At 55.6% G+C, this 18,235-nt stretch overlaps 1 protein-coding gene and 1 long non-coding RNA gene across 3 annotated transcripts in view; one reads left to right on the top strand and one right to left on the bottom strand.

Moving 5' to 3' along the window:
• Nucleotides 1-9,114, top strand: part of DENND6B (DENN domain containing 6B) — a 17,100-nt gene extending 7,986 nt beyond the window's left edge. For both annotated transcript variants that reach the window (XM_069097382.1, XM_069097383.1), the window contains 11 exons: nt 3,322-3,444; nt 4,020-4,115; nt 4,458-4,552; nt 5,066-5,131; nt 5,389-5,453; nt 5,543-5,632; nt 6,005-6,058; nt 6,228-6,337; nt 6,922-7,024; nt 7,139-7,213; nt 7,674-9,114. In XM_069097382.1, the coding sequence (XP_068953483.1) occupies nt 3,322-3,444; nt 4,020-4,115; nt 4,458-4,552; nt 5,066-5,131; nt 5,389-5,453; nt 5,543-5,632; nt 6,005-6,058; nt 6,228-6,337; nt 6,922-7,024; nt 7,139-7,213; nt 7,674-7,796 (1,000 nt within the window). In that variant the 3' untranslated portion in view covers nt 7,797-9,114. The remainder of the gene's footprint in view (nt 1-3,321; nt 3,445-4,019; nt 4,116-4,457; nt 4,553-5,065; nt 5,132-5,388; nt 5,454-5,542; nt 5,633-6,004; nt 6,059-6,227; nt 6,338-6,921; nt 7,025-7,138; nt 7,214-7,673) is intronic.
• Nucleotides 8,922-18,235, bottom strand: part of LOC138168311 (uncharacterized) — a 12,076-nt gene continuing 2,762 nt past the window's right edge. Inside the window, exons 3-4 of the long non-coding RNA XR_011170094.1 lie at nt 9,594-9,660; nt 8,922-9,058 (exon numbers count right to left, since the gene is read on the bottom strand). This is a non-coding gene — a long non-coding RNA (uncharacterized lncRNA). The remainder of the gene's footprint in view (nt 9,059-9,593; nt 9,661-18,235) is intronic.

Below are 18,235 nucleotides of genomic sequence, written 5' to 3'. Positions count from 1 at the left end.
AGCCTGGCCACTCCACACGCTGGGGTGTGTCCAGAACCTCTGTCAGGTAGCCTGGCCACTCCACACGCTGGGGTGTGTCTAGAAGGTGACCAGGAGAGTGAGAGAATTGGAGAAGATGCCTTTGGACTGTAGCCCACAGACCAGGCTGGGCTTCTTTCTGCCTCTCCCACTCACCCCCTCCCTTCCCCCACCCCAGATTTCCCTCAGGACCATCAGAATTTGGCTGAGGTTTGGATTGTCACCACAAACTGGAAAGAGGCCTCAGCACTGCTCAAGCATCCAGGCCCATAATCTGCCAGATGGAGGCGGGCTTCATTTAACCTGACAAAATGTTCATTAACTGGGCCCATAACCCATCAGATCAGCTCCCCCTCTCAGCAGGGCCCTTCTCTGCCAGAGTCCACCCCATTGTGCTTACCTCCCACATACACAAGGGGGCAGCGTTCAGGATTTTCAGACCCCATTTGTTGGTGTTGGCATGCACGGGGCCAGGCAAGGCTCAGACTGGGGCTGGCTTCTCCCCACCTCGACTGTCCTTGGTCCCTGTGTGACCCAGAGACTTCTTTGGTGGGTCTCTGTGTCTGCTTCCAGCGTGTGCTTGCTGAGCTCCCCTTGGGCCTACGCCTTCCTGGCCACTCCACCATGGCCTCTGTCAGCTCTGGTTCCCATGAGGGGCCGTGAAGATGACGTGAGGGCTCATCCTTTGAGGTCTCTGTGCCCTCTCTCTCTTCTGTCAGGTTCTCTGCATCCCGTTTCCTTTTAAAGGTCCATGTTCAAGGGTGTGTGTACAAACCAGCAGCTCACTCATCCTCCGTGTGTGATGTTAAAGGGGTGGGGTGGTATCCAGGGTCAGAGCTAACGTGAGTGAGCAGTTCAACTCTTCCAGGGGTTTGTTGTCTACACAAGGGTCATTTGAAGGGACTGATTGATGGTGGAGAGGCAGATGTCAGCTGGGGGTCAGGAGACACAGCCCAACCATCAGTGATTCGGAAAAGGACTAAACTGCCTCAGTTCTATCCTCCAAGGTTTGTGCCCTCCTGGGGGCCCCCTCGTCTAATAGGCACTAAGGAAAGGCACCAAGGATCCTGCTGACTCGGAGATTCTCTGTGAACTGCACTTGTTTAGGCTGGAGAAGGGAGGACCCCAGGGGCTGTGGGAGCTGCCTTCAGGTATTCCAGGACCCACTTTGGCCCCAGAGGCAGAGCTGGAGGGAACAGTAGCAAGGTAGAGTTAGTGTGGATGAGAGTATGGGCAGCAAATGTGGTTAGTGGCCTTCTGCTACTTCAGGGAGAACTGGGGTGACCACATGTGGGGGGTGAAGTGGAAGGGATTCCTGGTCAAGAAGGATCTTTGAGAGCCCTTCCTCCCGTTAGATCCCAGGGATTGTGGGTTGGCCCCTGGGAGAGAAGTTGTGATCACGGAGATCAGAAGAAGACCACCCCCCCTCCCAGAGGGGGATCCCCTTGGTGAAGCGCTTTAGAAATGGAGAAAGGCGCTGCTACTGCCATTTCTGCTGCCATCATCACCACCATCATGGGAGGAGATGGTGCCGTCAGGGTGCTTATGGTGCTTTAGGGGAGATGCTCATTTAGTGGTCAGGTATAGGAAGAGGAGACCAAAGGTGGGGCCAGTGAGAAGAGATAAGAAAATAGACCCCCCTCCTTTCATTGGAGAAATGGGGCACTGGGCTTTATGGGTAGAGGGTTTTATCTGTTTTTAAGCAATCTGTGTAAATTGCTTTGGTTGGACTTTTGGTACCAAGGAAGGCTTTTATTTGAGCATACAAAGGCAGGGGCTTATATTTGGAAATGCTGAGGATGTAAAAACAAAGGTGTCCATAAAATTCAAACAACAGACCGGCAGGAGAGCAGAGTTTCCTGGGTGACACTGGGGAATGGGATTGCTGCTGTAGAGAGGTCAGAGGCTGAAGACAGAGAGGCCTCCTTGGACTTGGAAGTGAGGAGCCTCTTGAGTAGTATAGTCCAGAGGTAGGGCCACGTGGAAGGATCAGTCATCAGGCACGAAGACCCTGGGACGGCCTGGGCGGTAAAGAATGTGTGAGATGTGCAGAGGCCCAGAGGAAGGGGAGCAGCCGTCATGGGCAGTGCCTACAGGCCATGCTCACCACCTTCCCCTCTCCTTTGTGCAGGGAGAAGTTTCCTGGGAAATGCTAAATCCAGGTGTCACACCCTGGCCCACTGTGTGTTTGGGGAGGGGGAAGAAGGGGCTGAAAGATGGGACTCTGCTGACAGGAGCTGACAAGAATCTAAGCTCCAGCAATGTGGATGGTGATGTTAACTGTCACCTCCCCTGCTTCCTGTCCAAGGCCTCAAGGTCTGTAGTCTATGGTTCTCAGAGAGGAGACAGATGGTTCCCTCCATTTCACACGCCCGGCTTCCCGCCAACAGTAGGGCTCAAGGAGGCTTGGATGCTGGTCCTGAGGCCCCACCTGAGGTGGCGGCTTTGTTTTGGTGTGGTCTTTCCTCTCCCCACATTGAGGCCTCGGAGGTATGGATTCTTTTCCTGAGGGAAAGGTGATTTCATTGTGTCCTTCCTTCTTGCTTAATTGGGAGGGGGGGAGGAGGAGATAGGCCAAAGAGTGTGGGAGAGAACTGTCCAGCACAGAGGACACTAAAATGCCATTTCTGCCCCACATGGGGTCCTCTGTGTCTGAGCCCTGACGAGTCTACCAGAGCACAGCCTCGGCATGGCCCCCCTGGAGACACGATGATGCTGGGGGGTCAGCAGGAGCCCCAGGATGCCTGGGAGGGCATTCCTTGCCCCACCCCAGAGAGCCAACTCAGCAAAAAGCTTCAGGCCTCCGGGTGGCCTCCTGAGGAGGAGAGGCCAAGACTCTAGCACAGGCTCCACTTTGAGTGCCCTGGAGCCCTTTGGCAGTCCATGTGAGAAGCATGTTCGTAAAAGCTCAAAATAAAATACATAGGCTTGCATTGGAAATAATTACATTGAAAGAGTTATCATGGTATTAAGAACTACTGAACTCAAATTAGCAGCCTGCCATAGTAGAGCAAGGCCCTGGGTTCTCATCCCACATCGAGCTTTTCAGCTGTGGCCCTCCACGTGGATGGCAGTGCCCATCACTCATGCCCTCCCCTGCCCCAGGCAGCAGCTTTGCATATCAGAGGCAAAGGGATGACGGGGTTGGGGAGTCCCCAGCCCAGGTGAGTCCCGAGTTGGAGCTTGCCAGGGTCGGGAAGCATTTGGGAGGCAGCCAGCTTGGTGGGAGTGCAGTCGGGAGCTCGTGTTCAGGCCTTCCTGGTCCAGCTGCTGACCCCTCTCTGCCACCTCTGTTGCTGACAGGTGTTTCCAACCTGTGCTGATTCACATCCAGCTGCTGTGGGAGCTGATGCTCCTGGGGGAGCCCCTTGTTGTCATGGCCCCATCTCCCACTGTCTCCTCTGAGATGGTGCTGGCTCTGACGAGGTAGGTGACAGCCCATCCGATGCCCCCCCCCCCCCCCCCAAAGCGAGGCAACACACGAGGGCAACATCTGGCCTCCCCTCCCTTGTTTGCCTTGGGGTCCCGGGGGGGGGGGGGGGGGTGCAGGGGGCTGCCTCTTTACCCTCTGAGCCTCAGTGTCCTTATCCCTAAAATGGAGTTAATTCCAGCACCAGCTTCTCGTCATAGGGATGGGTTGTGAGGATCAGGTGGGGCCCTGTGAGTGCTGTCCTGTCACTGGGACTGTCCTTGATGTTTGGCCATGCCAGTGGCTGAGGAGCCCAGAGAGCAGTCTTCTGACCTCAGCTAGGCATGGTCACTTGTCCACACAGGCCCTGCTTTCCTGACCTCTGAGTCAGTTCCAAGCTGACTGTGAGCCCGTGAATTCTGCCGTCACTCAGTTGATTTGTGTTGAGCGAGAAACCCTGTGCCCCAGAAGCCCTGATGGGACCTCCTGGTCCCTGCAGAGGTCAGGTGCTGGCTTCCCTGAGTCTCAGACTTCTGAGGGCTAGATCCAGGGGTCCTGGGGCCGGATGGCTGACAGGGTCTTCTTGTTGTAGCTGTCTGACTCCTCTCAAGTTCTGCTGTGACTACCGACCCTACTTTACCATCCACGATAGCGAGTTCAAGGAGTACACTACCCGGACCCAGGCCCCGTGAGTGCCCCCCCCCCTGCCTGCCCCGCCCCCCCAGGGCCCCCCCTGTGCCCGTCAGCCCCTCGGCCCCAGGCCCCATGAGTGCCCCCATTCTGACTGCCAGCCCCTTGGCCCCAGGCCCTATAAGTGTCCCCTGTGCCTGCCAGCCCCTCAGCCCCAGGCCCTGTGAGTGCCCCCATTCTGCCCGCCAGCCCCTCGTTCCCAGGCCCCATGAGTGCCCACCCCTGTGCCCGGCAGCCCGTCGGCCCCAGGGTGACACTCAGTAGTGGGGTGAGGCCGTCAGAGGTTCACTGTCCCTCCTCCTGTCATTCCTCTGTCCCTGTCTCTTCTCTGTCTCTCTAGACCCAATGTTGTCCTGGGAGTCACAAACCCTTTCTTTATCAAAACACTTCAGCATTGGCCACATATCCTCCGGATTGGCGAGCCCAAAATGTCAGGTGAGGCTGAGGACAGAGTCCCCAGGGAGACTCTCAGGCCTCCAGCAGTGAGCAGAGGGGATGGACAGTGCGAGTTCTGCCCAGGAGTTGTCCTCTTCCATAACTGGAAAGAGATAAGGGGCTGAGGACTGTCATCCCCAGCGACTGTGTGTTCTGGGCCAGTGGAGAAGGGAGAGGATTGGGGGATTTCCCAAGCCCCTCCCCTGGCCTTCCTCTCTGCAGTTCTGGAGGCACCCAAGATTCCCCACACAGACTACTGAGCCCATGCTTCTTCAGATGCACACAACAGCTTCCTCCCATCTCCAGCCTGGGACGGGTTCTGGGACCCCGGCATCCCAGGGCACTGTGCCCCATGTCTGTGGGCTAGGGAGAGAGAGGCGCTTCTGAGCTGAGGAATGAGACAGAGCCACCACAAGACCCCAGGGCTTGAGCAGGTCCCCCCTCCCTGGCCAGCTGCCAGGTTGGGCCCTCCCTGGTTGGGACACCTGGCACAGCATGCATGTGTTTCTACAGGGGACCTTCCCAAGCAAGTCAAGATGAAGAAGCTCACCAAGTTGAAGACCCTGGACACCAAGCCAGGTGAGGAGAAAGGGCCTTGGGGGTTCTGGGATGGCACCATCTCAGGGCCAGGGCCCAAGGTAAGACAGGGCGGGGCCCAGGTGGGACAGGGGCGGGGTCCAGGGCCCGCGGGGGGCAAGCTGACTGGCCTGCCTGGCATGGGGAGACAAGACCCCTCACCTCTCAGATTCTTCTCAGATGCTGTGGAAAAAAGGCTTTGGCCTCGGAGTGCCTGGGGTGGCCAGGAAGGGCATCCAATGGGCTTTCCTCTCCCCCAGGGCTCTACACGTCCTACAAAACCTACTTACACAAAGACAAAACGCTCATTAAGAGGCTGTTGAAGGTGAGTGGCCCCCTACGCTCCCCATACCCTTGTCCCTTGGCTGAGGCTGGCAGCAGGAAGAAGGGGTCCTGGGCACTCTCTCCCTGCAGGGCATCCAGAGGAAGCGTCCCTCAGAGGTACAGAATGCCCTGGTTCGACGACATCTCTTGGAGCTCACACAGAGTTTCATCATCCCCCTGGTGAGCGGGAATGCACCCTCTCCCCCACTCCCAAACACCCCTTGTCACCTCAGGAACTGTGGAGCCTGGGCTGGGCCGGGCTCATCCCCCTGAATCCTGCTCAGGAGTGGGCCGGGAAGGGAGTGACACGGAGAGTCCAGCAACAAGCATTGTCTAGTCACTTACTGTATGCCAGGAACTGAGCAAAGCTCTAGGGGTCAAAGCAAGGCAGAAACAGCCCCTGTGCTCAGAGAGCTCCCGTCTGGATGGAAAAGCCATGTCAGGAGCTCAGCCTCTGCAGAGTTAATGGAGAGGGGAGTCAGAGTGGGAAGGCTCCAGCCGCTGGGGACCTCCCCTGGTAAGCCTGACTGTGACCAGGGCTTTCCTTCTCAGGAGCACTACATGGCAAGCCTGATGCCCCTGCAGAGGGCCATCACACCCTGGAAGGTGAGTCTGAGCCTGCCAGAGAGCCGAGTCCTTGTCCAGCCCATCATGGGCAGCAGCCTCCTGGCCCGGGTCAGCCTCCTCAGCTGCTCTGTGTCTCAGCCTTCAGGGCTGAGAGGGCCAGCAGGCCGTGTGCCCGGCATGGGGCCCTCAGAGCTCTTCTCTGCCACAGACACCCCCCCAGATCCGTCCTTTCCATCAGGATGACTTCCTGAAGAGCCTGGAGCACGCTGGCCCCCAGCTTACCTGTGTCCTCAAGGGGGATTGGCTGGGCCTGTACAGGTAGGAACACAGCAGGGCCGGGGGCAGGGGAAGAATGAAAGGGGAACAGTGTGTGAAAGGCTCTCCCACCACATTCTATGTGGCCCCAGAGGACAGTGAGAGGAGGCAGCTTTCAGGGCCTGGAGGAAGAATGTTCTAGAAAATGGCCAGTTACCTCCTTTCGCATCTCCCAACAGTCCTGCTGGGAGGTGGGCATGATGGGGACCATTATTCCCTTTCTGCAGATGAGGAAACTGAGGCTGGAAGAGGTTATGCCCTGCCCAGCTCGTACATGGCCTTGGCAGGGTCTGAGCCTGGGCCTTCCTCCCTCCACTGAGGGAGCACCCCAGAGCAGGCCGCTAGCACGGGCTGGCTCACCACTCCAGGGCTTGCTTCCAGAGGTGCATAAACATTGGCAGGCCCTTCTACCTCTGACTGTGACTGTCTGGGGCAGAGGAAGGAGAACTCCCCCATCACCTGCTACCCTGAGCTGAGACCTTGGGGCTCACATGGGTCACCAGCAGGGTTGCTCCCTCTGGTTCTTGGAGGTGTGGCATTGCCCTCCCACAGGGCTGGACCCCAGGGTGACCATCTTCCTCTGGCAGGCGGTTTTTCAAATCTCCTAACTTTGATGGCTGGTACCGGCAGCGGCACAGGGAGATGACCCAGAAGCTGGAAGCCCTGCACCTGGAGGTCATCTGTGAGGCGGTGAGAGGGGACGGTATAGGCCATGGGGTGACCGCGGCTGGTCTCAGAGGGGTTTGTGGGCTGGCAGAACAGGGAGATGAAGACCAGCACAGCCTTCCTCTGTCCTCCCTGCAGAACATCCTGACCTGGATGAAAGACAAGTCTGAAGTTGAGATCGTCGATCTGGTCCTGAAGCTCCGAGAAAAGCTTGTGAGCTCACTCCCTCCCTCCTTCCCTCCCTACTCCCTCCTCCCTCTTCCCTCTTCACCCCTTCCTTCCTGCCTTCCTCCCTCCCTCCCTCTCTCCTTTCCTTCTTCCTTCTTTCTGCCCTCCTTCCTTCCTCCCTCCCTCCATTCCTTCCTTCTCTCTCTCCTTCCCTTCCTTCTTCCTTCCTCTTTCCCTTGCTTTCTTCCTTTCCTTCCCCCCTGCTTCTCTTCCCCTTTCTCTTTACCCCTCTTCCTTCCCCACTGAAGAGAATGGGGGGGCATACCAGAGCAGGCCCACCCTCCCTCCTGCCACCTCAGATCCCTCTCCATTCTCCTGTGTTCTGAGCAGCCAGGCCCATCCTTGTGTCCCAAGAAGCCTAGCCCCTGGGAGGCCTGGGGCCCGGGGCTCTGTGGAGAGACAGAGCTGGACTTCTCCCAGTCAGGAATCCCTTCCCTTTCCCCAGATCCAGGCCCAGGCTCACCGGCTCCCAGTGAAGGAGGAGACGCTGCAGCGGGTGGCCCTCTATATTGACACCATCATTGGTTCCCTGCCTGAGGACCTGCAGGCCGTTTTGCGGCACCCCTGATGTCGCCCTGACCTTCGGGCTTCCAGTTGGGAAGAAAGGGAGGACTAGAGTTGCCCAGTCCTGCCAGGCCTTCTTGGCCCTGGCCCCTCTGAGCTCTGGGCTGGGAGGGTCAGGAGGGAGGCCCAGGAGGGAAATGGGCGATGAGTGCTTGGGCTTCCCCCTCCAGCCACACCTTGCTTCCTTCGGGGCTGGGCCTAGCAGAGTAGGAGCCTGGGACTCCAGCCCCTTCGTTCCCTTTCCCTCATCACAGCTGCCTCAGGAGCCTCCAGGAGGGGCTGTTAGGGCAGGGTTTCTCAGCTGCCCAGCACTCTAGAGACCCTTCATCTGAAGGAACGCTGTCCAGGGAGCCTGAACCGGGACAATTGCCAGGAGGCTGAGGGCGATGAGCGGACCCTTCATCTGCACAGTCCCTGCCCTTTCCTTGGGGCTCTGCTCGGGTTTCTCCTTCACACTTCCACCCCCAGAGAAGGCTCCTGTTAGAGCCCAGGTGATGGCCTGGGGCCTGGGGCCAGGGGCCAGCCAAGGCCTTTGCTTTCCTCATCCCATTTCAAAGCAGAGAGCTTCAGCCAAGCACAGACCGACCCCATTGCCTATTCCCCTTAGGCCAGGCATCCCTTCCTGGGCTCCTCCCGCAGCCTTGCTGCTAATTGCCTCTTACTAAGGGCCAGGCCTGGCAGGGGCTAGGAGGAAGCAGCTGGCTCTGCTTTCCTACCTCACCAGAGAGCCCTGCCCCTGGCTCCAGCTGGCTCCTGGAGTTTTCCTGTGGGCCTTGATAACTGAAGCCATCAATCTGTCTAGTAGTAAAGGAGATTGTTTTAAACAGTGGGCTTTGCCCTCTCTGGCTGGGGAGGTATGGGGGAGGTTGGCCACATCAAGGGCGTCACCCCAGCAGGGGGAAGCTACGGCTAGGAGACCCACCTCCCCAAACCCTAGTGGTCGCCTTCAGTCCTAAAAGGCTACAGGCCCAGACGAGGGAGAAGGGCCAAGAGGGTCTCCTGGGGCAGAGATAGGGGCCGAATGGGAAGGTATCTGTACCTGAGGATGGGTTGGCAGCGTGGGTGTGTGTGTGTACAGGTGGAGGGCTATCTGGCAGGCACGCTGCTGAGATGAGACAGACGTGAGTCACTTAGACCCAACCCCTTCCGTGGTGGACCTTGAGGCCTGCTCTTATCTCTGGGTTTCCTGGGAACATCAGACTTGCTTCTGGCTCCCCAAAAAAGCGCCTGGATCTTGCCTGCAAAGCGTTCTGGCCGTGCCGTCCCCTAGAGGATGTTTGTTGTTTAACCTCACCCCACAATAAACCTGAATTGGTCAGTGAGCAGGACTTGGGGGTAAAGGGACGGAGAATGAAGTGAGCACTCACAGTTCTCCGTGAATGAGTGACCACAGTAATCCAGATGGCGGTCCACGTCCCCTTCCCAGATGGTGCACAGGAAGCCTGCCCCCTGTCAGGTTCCACCCTGTCCAGGTCTATGGCAGCCACCTGATTCCCCTAGTCATGGGAGTGGCCCAGAAGCTCCTGTTCCCCTCTGGGGCCATGCCAGCATGAGGCCTGCTGGCCCTTCCCATTCCGGTGGCTGGCTTCCTCCATCCCCACTCCCACCTTCTCTACTCCAGGAACTGTATAATTTCCTCTTTTATCCCAGCACCTGCCTGTGGGTGCTGTACACTCCCTAGAGGGGCCATGCTCTACGTCCCCTTTTCAGGGCCAGGCAAGTCCCCCAGTGATGAGTCATCATTGTACCTCAGACAAGGGCTGCTGTAGTGGGCTGAAGACTGGGGGAGTTCACAACTTACCTTATTCAGAGCCTGGAAACCAGCTGGAGCCCCTTAGCTGCTCTCCTCAGTGCAAAGAACCCAAAGGCTATAATACAAATGGAGGGAGGGGGGTTGGAAGGCACAGGGACAGAGGCCTGGGAGGTTTACTAAAACATTTGAAGGAAAACTCTGAAAAGACCTGATGAGGTGAAATTGAGAAGGGCAAAAGTGAACGCTTTGGGGAAGGGGCACTGAGTCAGCCAGTCCTTCGGACGAAGGTTGGGGGTGAGAGTGTTAAGTGTCCTGTAAGCCCAATGTGAGATGGCAGTCCCCAAAAGTGGCTTGGGTGGGAAGTGGAGACCATGGTGGCCCCTTGGCTCACACTCAACCCAATTTGGGGGCCTGGCTCTATGTTTCAAGAACATTGATAGGTTGGCATGTATTCAGGGGAGGGTGATCACCCAAAGGTCAACTGAAGGAGCTGGGCATGGTTAGCCTGAGGGACCATGTGTGGAAAAGGAATCAACGACTGAATGGAGTTTGGACGTACCTCACCTCAAAGGGCTTCTAGTCTGACCTGTACCTGAAAGGAATCCCCTCTGATCTGAGGGGGTCACCTAGTTTGGGCTGTGTGACCCTGGGAAAGTCACTTAATCCTGTTTGCCTCCGTTTCCTCATCTGCAAAGTTAGCTGGAGAAGGAAACAGCAAACCACTGCAGTACCTTTGCCTAGAAAACCCCAAATGGGGTCCTGGAGAGTTGGACACAACTGAACAATGACAAATACATGCTCGCCTTAATAATAGAAGGCAGCCTTGCCAGGAAAGGCTTCCTGGGGAAAGCTGTGGGGGAAGCTAGGGCAAAAGATGTGAGGAGACGGCCCGATGCAGAGTGGAGCCCGAAGGCTGTGGGAGAGCAGCGGAAGCCAGTGTGGCCAGGTCAGAGTTTGTGGAGATGAGTAGTGTAATAAGCCAGTACTTAATAGGGTGCAAAGCAAGGCTGCCCCTGCACAGGGCACTCCCCACAGAGCTCCCTGACCCATCGGCATCTTCACTCAGTGACACTGAGCGGGCACCCAGGGCGCCTGCGTGCCAGTGTCCTATCTCCACTTCCCCCAAAGTACGAAGCATTTTCCCTGTCCCTCTCATCTCCCCCCCTCCATTAAACAATTTTAAAAAGGCCCCTCGAAAACCTGTGCACACGTACTTAATCCCCCCCCCCCCCCCAAGCTGTCTGGGAATGCAGCTCAGCCTGCCTTCTGGCGCGTCTGGTGGGAGGACATGGGCCGTGTGCCTCATCTCTGGGCCTCGGCAGTCCTGCTAGCTGCGTCAGTCGAGTTTTAAGCTTTTTCAATGTTCTTCCCTATAATGTCTCACAAGTTGCTCCTACTTCTCTCCCCTTCACTCTGCATTAATTTGTACAGTTTCTCCCAGTTTGCTTGGAGAGTCTTACTTCCTAATGGTGCAATCGTACTCCATTACACTCACTTGCCATACTTTGTTAGGCATTCCCCAGTGGATGGCAACCCCCTATATCTCCAGTTCTTTCTTTGAACTAAAGGAGCAGCTATAATTATTTGTGCATTTGAGCGTCTTTATCCGTGGGGATATGGACCCAGTAGCAGTATCTCTGGGTCAAAGGAAAGCCGAGCGACTTTCCCCACCTTTCTCAAGTGCTTCAGAATCCCCCCAGCAAATGGGAGAGCAACCAGAAAGGCTAGAGGCTGCACCCCGAGGCAGGCAGGGCACAGGTTATCCGGCCTCCATCTCCAACACCTCTGCTCAAGGAAGACCCAGGGGGACCATGCTAGGGAACCGGCATGTTCATGAGACCAGTGGGAAGGGAACAGGACCAAAGCTTTCTTTGAGCAGGGACCCAGTAGGCTGCACTTTCCATCCCAGCCTGCAGGGGGTGGGATGAGGCCAGGAAAACCAGCCCAGGATTTTTCCCATGTCATTCATACTGGGCATCCTCTTGAAGCCCAGAGGAGGGCCGGCTGGGAATATCCCCAGGACAGTGTCACAAAGCCAAGCCCAGAGCAGAGCTGCCCTTGGTGAGAAGCAGCATGGTGGAGGGGGTAGAGTACAGGGCTTGGAGATAAGAGACCTGTATTCAAATCCTGCCTTAGACACTCTCGAGCTGGGTGACTCTGGGTGTTACTTAATCCCCCTCTGCCTCAGTTTCCTCATCTGCAAAATGGGGGAATTGGACTTAATGGGCTCTCAGGGCCCTTCTAGCTCTAGACCTAGTTTCCTATGAGGAACAAAGGCATCAGTGAGGACTGGTGAAGGGCTGGGCTCAGGGGCGTCCTCCTCTCCACTGGATATATGTTCCAAGTCACTGCTGGGGTGAGAGCCCAGGAGAAATCCCCCCACACATTCCTTCACTGCACCACATGAGAATAGCAAGGCCTCGGCTCTCCAAAGCCTTTGGCCACCATGGCAACGGTTGGCAGCACCTCAAGCACCAGAAGGATTCTGATGGCTAGGGCCTCACAGAGCTGACGTCTCAGACGGAGCCTGACCAGGGATAACCACGGGCTTCATGGACTGCACATCAGCTCCCACCATCTTGGAAAGAGCATAAGTGAGGACCCAGGTACTAGGTATCAATCGATACTGCTGCTGCTGTTCCTTGTCCCAGTGCTGGAGAGAAAACTGACTGATAGAGAGCTCTCCTCTCCTAATCCCCGCGATTGGAGCCTCTGCAAAGAGCTACTTCCCTTGCTGCCTGATCGCCCTTATCCCTCTCTTGCCTCGTCCCCTCTGACTGCTCTCTGGGACCGTGCATCTTCTCAGCCTTCCTGGTCCCCAGTCCTTTCTATCTTCTGGCCCGCAGTGGAACCTGGCTCCCGCTGGGAGACACTGTACCCCTGGCTACCTTCTCCAGCCCTGGATGGGACTCCTCTCAAGCCCCAGCACATCAGGCTGGGAGGGGAGTAGGCACATTGCATTCTGCCCCCTGCTGCCCTTCCCCTCCTCTGAGGTCCATATACGCCTCTCCACATTTTGGTCACCATTGCTCATCAGCCCCCAAAGCATCCCCAAATCTTTCCCAGAGCTCAGCACACCAGCCTCTAACTTCACCTCCAGAGCCTTGGACATACACACAGAGATGTCCCTGCGGGCTCATGGGCCACTCTGGCCCTCAGCCCTCAGACCTTCTCTATACCCCAGCCAGGCACCTCTTCTAGGAAGTTTCACCCCAGTTTTGGTCTCTCCTAGCAGCCTCTCTGGGGCAGCTGGGGGATGCTGTGGTGGGTAGAGTGCTTGACTGGAGTCAGGATTCCTGAATTCAAATCCAGCCTTTTAGCTGTGTGACCCTGGGTAAGTCACTCAACCTTTCCTGCCTCAGTTTCCCTAATCTGTAAAATGAGCTGGAAAAGGAAATGGCAAACCCCTCCCAGCATCTTTGTCAAGAAAACCCTAAATGAGGTCACAAAGAGAAAGACAAAAAAAATCACTGAACAGCAGCTCCCTCTAATTCTCTCTTGAACTGCCCTTATCCTCTTTCCTAAGCACCAAGGTGAAGGTCTGCAGCCACCCCAAGGACAGCTTGGATAAAGTAAGGAGGGTGAGCCAGAGACCCAGTCCTGCCCATCAGGGTCTGAGGCCCCAAAAGATTGAGCTTCACCCCCATGGGCTCCCACCTCTGGGAAGGCTCCTACCTGGGTTTTGGCTCCCCCACATCCTCCAGGCCTCAGGCTGGGCCCTGCTTCCCCCAAGCCCAGAAGCCCACTCACCATTTAGCAAGTCAGATGAAGGCCTGGGGGCACAAGTTTCAGCCCTGGAGGAGGAATTAATGCCTGGCACATGGAGTCCGGGGCACAGAGATCAGGGCTGCCTTTGTGGTAGGCTGGGAGAGGCATTGGGAAGCCCCCCTTCCTCAGGCCTGAACAGCCTAATCGGCTTCTGCCAGCAGAGCCAACAGCTCTGAACTAAGCAAGTGGCCCAGGTTGGTGTTAACAAGCCACATCACCTTAGTGTAAACGAGCTATCAGCACTCTTCCACTGGACAGCTCAAGCTACAGCCCTAGGCCCAGGCAGGGAGGGTAGGCTGGGCCTGGGTTAGTGAGAGGCAGCAGACAGAGCAGGCTCAAGCCCCATCAGACCAGGTTCTAATCCCACCTTCGACTTTTGCTGGCTACAAAGAGCCTCGGTTTCTCTATTTGCAAAATGGTAGAAATAATGCCTGCACTCCCTCTGATGTGGGTTTTTATGAATAGAGTGCAACAGACTTGAAGCATTCTACAATGGGCACCCTCACACTACAAAACCCGCCCCTTCCATCTCCCCCAGTGCCATCCACCCCCTACACCACCAATCACCCTTCAACCCCCATCCCCCAATCCAGAGTGGGAGAGGGCAAATAGCTAGATCGGTCTAAGGCAATGGGAACACTGGGCCTCGCCCCTTAACTGAATGCAAGAACCCAGAGTCACTGGCTCTTCAAGCAGGAAAAAACCCCAGAGGGCTCTGGTCCAGCCTAGACCTGGGCAGGATCCTCTCCACAGCATCCATGAAAAATGGTCATTTCAACTCTGCCTGAGGACCTCAGGTGATGGGGAGCTCACTACCACCCAAGGCAGCTCATTCCACCTTGGAACAGCCCTTGTTGCACAATCCAGTGGAAACCTATCTTTCTGTAACTTTTCCCCACCACTAGTTCTGGGGCCAAGCTGAACGAGGTGAATCATCTCTCTTCCCCATGACAACCCCCGAAATATGTGAGCACTATGTTCTAACACACCCAAACCTTCCCTTCTCCAGGTTGGCATCCCCAGTTTTTCCAGCCAACACTTGTCCAACACGACGCTAGCTGCCCATACTGGAAGCCGGCTCTGAGCAGTTTGCAGTGGTCTGCAGCTATTTTCTCTCTCAAGGACAGGACCACATGATTCTGAGGTCCAAGCTGATCATCTCTGATTCATTCTGTCCGTAAAGGCTTCTGTCTCTGTCTCCCCCAACTCCAGGCATGTAGAAGCAATGGGATTCCCCTGGGCCACCAGACTCATGGCCTGAGCTGAAGGGAAGGGAAAGGAGGTGTCTCATTCTCAGCTGCTTCAACCCCACTAGTGCCATGGCTGCTTCCCTTTTTGGGGGCCCCCAGACCATCCGTTTATTAACACAACAGAGCAGAGGCTCTCTGCAATCTGGCACTTGGAGCTTTCTCATTCTGCTCACAGGAGCCCAGAACTAGCACTGAGAGAGAGATCTAGCCAGCCTCCTCTAGCACTGAGAGATAGATCTAGCTAGCCTCCTCATTTTACAGGGAAGGAAACTGAGGCATGGAGATGTGACAGCCATGATTTTCGGTTCCAGTCATCTTTCTAATACATCGCACTCCTTCCTTGACTCTTAAAAATGACTGATTTAAAAAAATTTTACATCACCTTCATTTTAAAATATATCCCTCCCTTCTCCCCTGGCTATAAAGGCTAAAAGAAAGGGGAGAGAGGAAGCAGTTTAACAAAACTAGCCAAAACGTCAAATCGTCTAATGATATATGCAAGGTTCCACACCCACAAGCCCCCACCTCTGTAAAGAGGCCTGACTTGATTCTTTTTTTTTTCTTTTTTGGAGGCAATCACGACTAAGTGACTTGCCCAAAGTCACATAGCTGGTAAGCGTCTGAGACTGGATTTGAACTCAAGGCCTCTTGACTCTAGAGTCGCTGCTCTACAGGCCACCAATATGTTGTGGTTTGGGATGTTGAGAACCCCAAAATGCAAAGGTACAGGGTGGGTTTGCCTGGAAAGAATTTAACCACTTGAGCCTTCTTTCAATCAGAGCAGTGAGGTTTTATTATAACATCAGTTAAGTGGGCAACATTCCTAGTAAATCTGCTATTGTGGTGCCAATAGAAGTGGGCCAGATTCTGAGAATCTGCACAATTTCATGGGGGTAGATTGGTACTTATATACTGAAAAAGACTGAGAAACTCTGCATGGGCTCAAGGAGTGGCACGTAGTCTGAGAGGACCAGGTGCAGACTGGAAAGAGTTCCATGGCAGGGCCACAGTGAAAAGAGAGTTAAAGGGATTATTGAGTATCTGGGTAGAAATGTGGGGGAAAGTTCAGGTGCAAAGAGATGGCCTTTTTCTCTTAGGGGTACAGTCCCATCCCCCACCTGGCCACCCCCTGCCTTCCCTGTAACACATCCTCCTTGACTGAGTCACTGAGCCTGCAGGGACCTACCCTAGCCCTGACCGTCTCCTCATAGGATACTCTGTATCTTAATGTTACTGTGGGTGCCTCCCTGTGCATTCCACAAGCATTAATTAAGCAGTTACAGTGTATAGAAATCTAAGGATACAGAAACAAAAAAACACCACAGAATAGCCCTGCCCTCAAAGAGTTCCCACTCTGATAGGAAATTCAGCATGTAGTCGGGTTAAATAAATTAAAGCTAATGTTAGGAACAATTAGAGGGAGCTCGACTATGGCCTGCCATCTGCACAGTCTCCATAGCTGTACGTAAGGCAGCCCATTTTTGTTGGCTCAGAGCAGATTAAAAATGGGCAAGCAGCCTTGTTAGGCAGTGAGCTCACAGGCACTGGGCACTCTGGGGCAGTTGCTGAATGACGGTTAGCTTGGCGCATGGTTAGAATCCAAGGGCCAGGAGCCCCGGCCTCAAGACTGCCAGGGACCCTTGCTGTTCGCCCCACTCCAGGCTGTCCTCCCCTCCCATCCCCATTTAATCTATTCCAGTGGCTCCCCCAGGAACAAAAATAAACTCCTGTAGGGTTTTTAAAGCCCTCTGTAACCTGACTGCCTCCTACATTTCCCCTCTTATGCACCTATTAGCCCAAGTATTTGGCCATGCAGTCACACTGGCTGCCCCGCAGATTCTGACACAAAAAAATTCCATTTCCCACCTCCAGGCATTTTCCCTCCAGGTTTTCCTTGCTTTCTTCTGGTCTCACTTTCATCCAGAAGCCTTCCCTGATCCTGCTTAATGCTACATCTGCCTCTCCAGTGTGTGTGTTTATATACACATATACATATAGAACACATGTATGTATATAATATGCCCCTATATACATGCAAGCATACATATACATATGTAACATACACACATAAATACACGTATATATGTGTATATAAAGCTGGTTACTCCCCATGTCTCCTTTGGGCTGATCAGTCCATTAATGCCTGGCCCAGGCCCTTCCCACTGGCTAGGGGAGACAGTCCACTTGGGTGGGCAGGGGGTCCAGGGGATCCCAGAGGCCCTTCCTTTTGGGGGGGTTTGTGAGCAGGAGAGGGGCTCCTCTTGCTTCTCAGTGGGTTGGGGTGGGGCCAATGCAGGCCCCTCCAGTGGGTCACCCAGGGGGCCTTTTCCAGAGCACTCTCTCCCCTCAGATTCATTTCCAGCTTTCAAGCGCTCCAGGGAAGCCAAGCTTAGGGCCTTAGTCATCACAGGAAGCCCCCAAGCTGCTGCTTTCGTGTAATTGATTCCAGGTCCATTTTCCTGAAAAGGATCCATCCATCGATTGGCTACTTAATAGACATAAACTGGACCCTGGGGGAGGCTGAGTCACCTCCACTGGAGGGGGGCCAAGAGGGATGGGGGGGGGTCTGAGCACAGCTGGGGGGAGTCCCTGGAGGATGGAGTCTTCCCACCCCCTCCAGCCCTGGTTCCTCACTCCCACAGACTAGAACCAGCCTGTGATCTCCTCCTTTCCCACTCTGCTCTGTCTCCCCTGCCTAGCGCCAGGGGCCAGGCATCTAGCACCCCATGTCCTCCAGTCCTGGACCTGGCCAGGGTGGGGGTGCTCCGGAGGACAGTGCAGCTGGCCCCATCTGCCCTCTCCCCCAAGGCCTGGCGCACTGCCCCCAGTCAGCCCCGAGTGTCAGAGATGCCACGTGCAAGGTGGGAGGGAGGCGCCTGGAGAGGAGAAATCCCAGCTGTGGAAATCTATGGCTGTTTGCTTGTGCACATCTGTACAGATGTGAGGGCCCAGGAGCCTGAGCCATCCCAACTGATTGGCCTGTGATTGCAAAGGATAAGCCTGGCCCACAGGCCCCAGTGCTCTACGGGATCCCCTCCCTGCCCATGTCAGTGTGGCCTGCTGTGTAGACAAGACCTCCTCAGCCTGGGCCTGAACGCAGTGTGTGTCTGTGTGTGTGTGTGTGTGTGTGTGTGTGTGACCACACACATCTGTGTGTCAGAGCCAGCACATGCCCCTATTTCTCACTATGTGTGATTGCTGAGGAAGCCCCAACCAGGAGAAGCCCGGGAAAGCCTCGGCACCCAGGTTCTCAGGGGAGGAACAAAGGAGGAATGGAGAGGCTGAACCATCACTGGAAGGGCCAAGAAAGGCCCTGATCCTGCCTCCTCTGGCAGAGAGGCTTGCTGTGTTCTCTCTCTCTCCTCTTCTGCCTGGGGGCTGCCTGGGCGGTTCAGGGGCACCAGCAGGGTCACCAAGGGGACCATCAGAAGTCAGAGCTCCTCAAAGAGGTTTCCTGATTGGCTGTTAGCCTAGTCAGAAAAGCTGCTTTTGGGCCACAGGACCTGCTTTCTGGGGATGGCTCAGTCTGGGCCTCGCTGGCTGGGCCGCTGGCATAGCCTTTGATGCCCATGCCCAATGCCCTTTCCCTCATGCATCATTCCAGAATCTGAAGCTTCTCTTTGTCCTTGAAAATAAAGGCCCTCCTGGGATCTGGAGTTCAGCTGGAGAGAC

This window comes from Petaurus breviceps, unplaced genomic scaffold (genome assembly GCF_028583685.1).
Source record: "Petaurus breviceps papuanus isolate PSGF00001 unplaced genomic scaffold, PetGlider_PUasm1.0 369, whole genome shotgun sequence".
Classification (NCBI taxonomy): domain Eukaryota; kingdom Metazoa; phylum Chordata; class Mammalia; order Diprotodontia; family Petauridae; genus Petaurus; species Petaurus breviceps.
The sequence above is the reverse complement of the archived record's forward strand: the minus strand, read 5'-3'. Positions and strand labels throughout refer to the sequence as shown.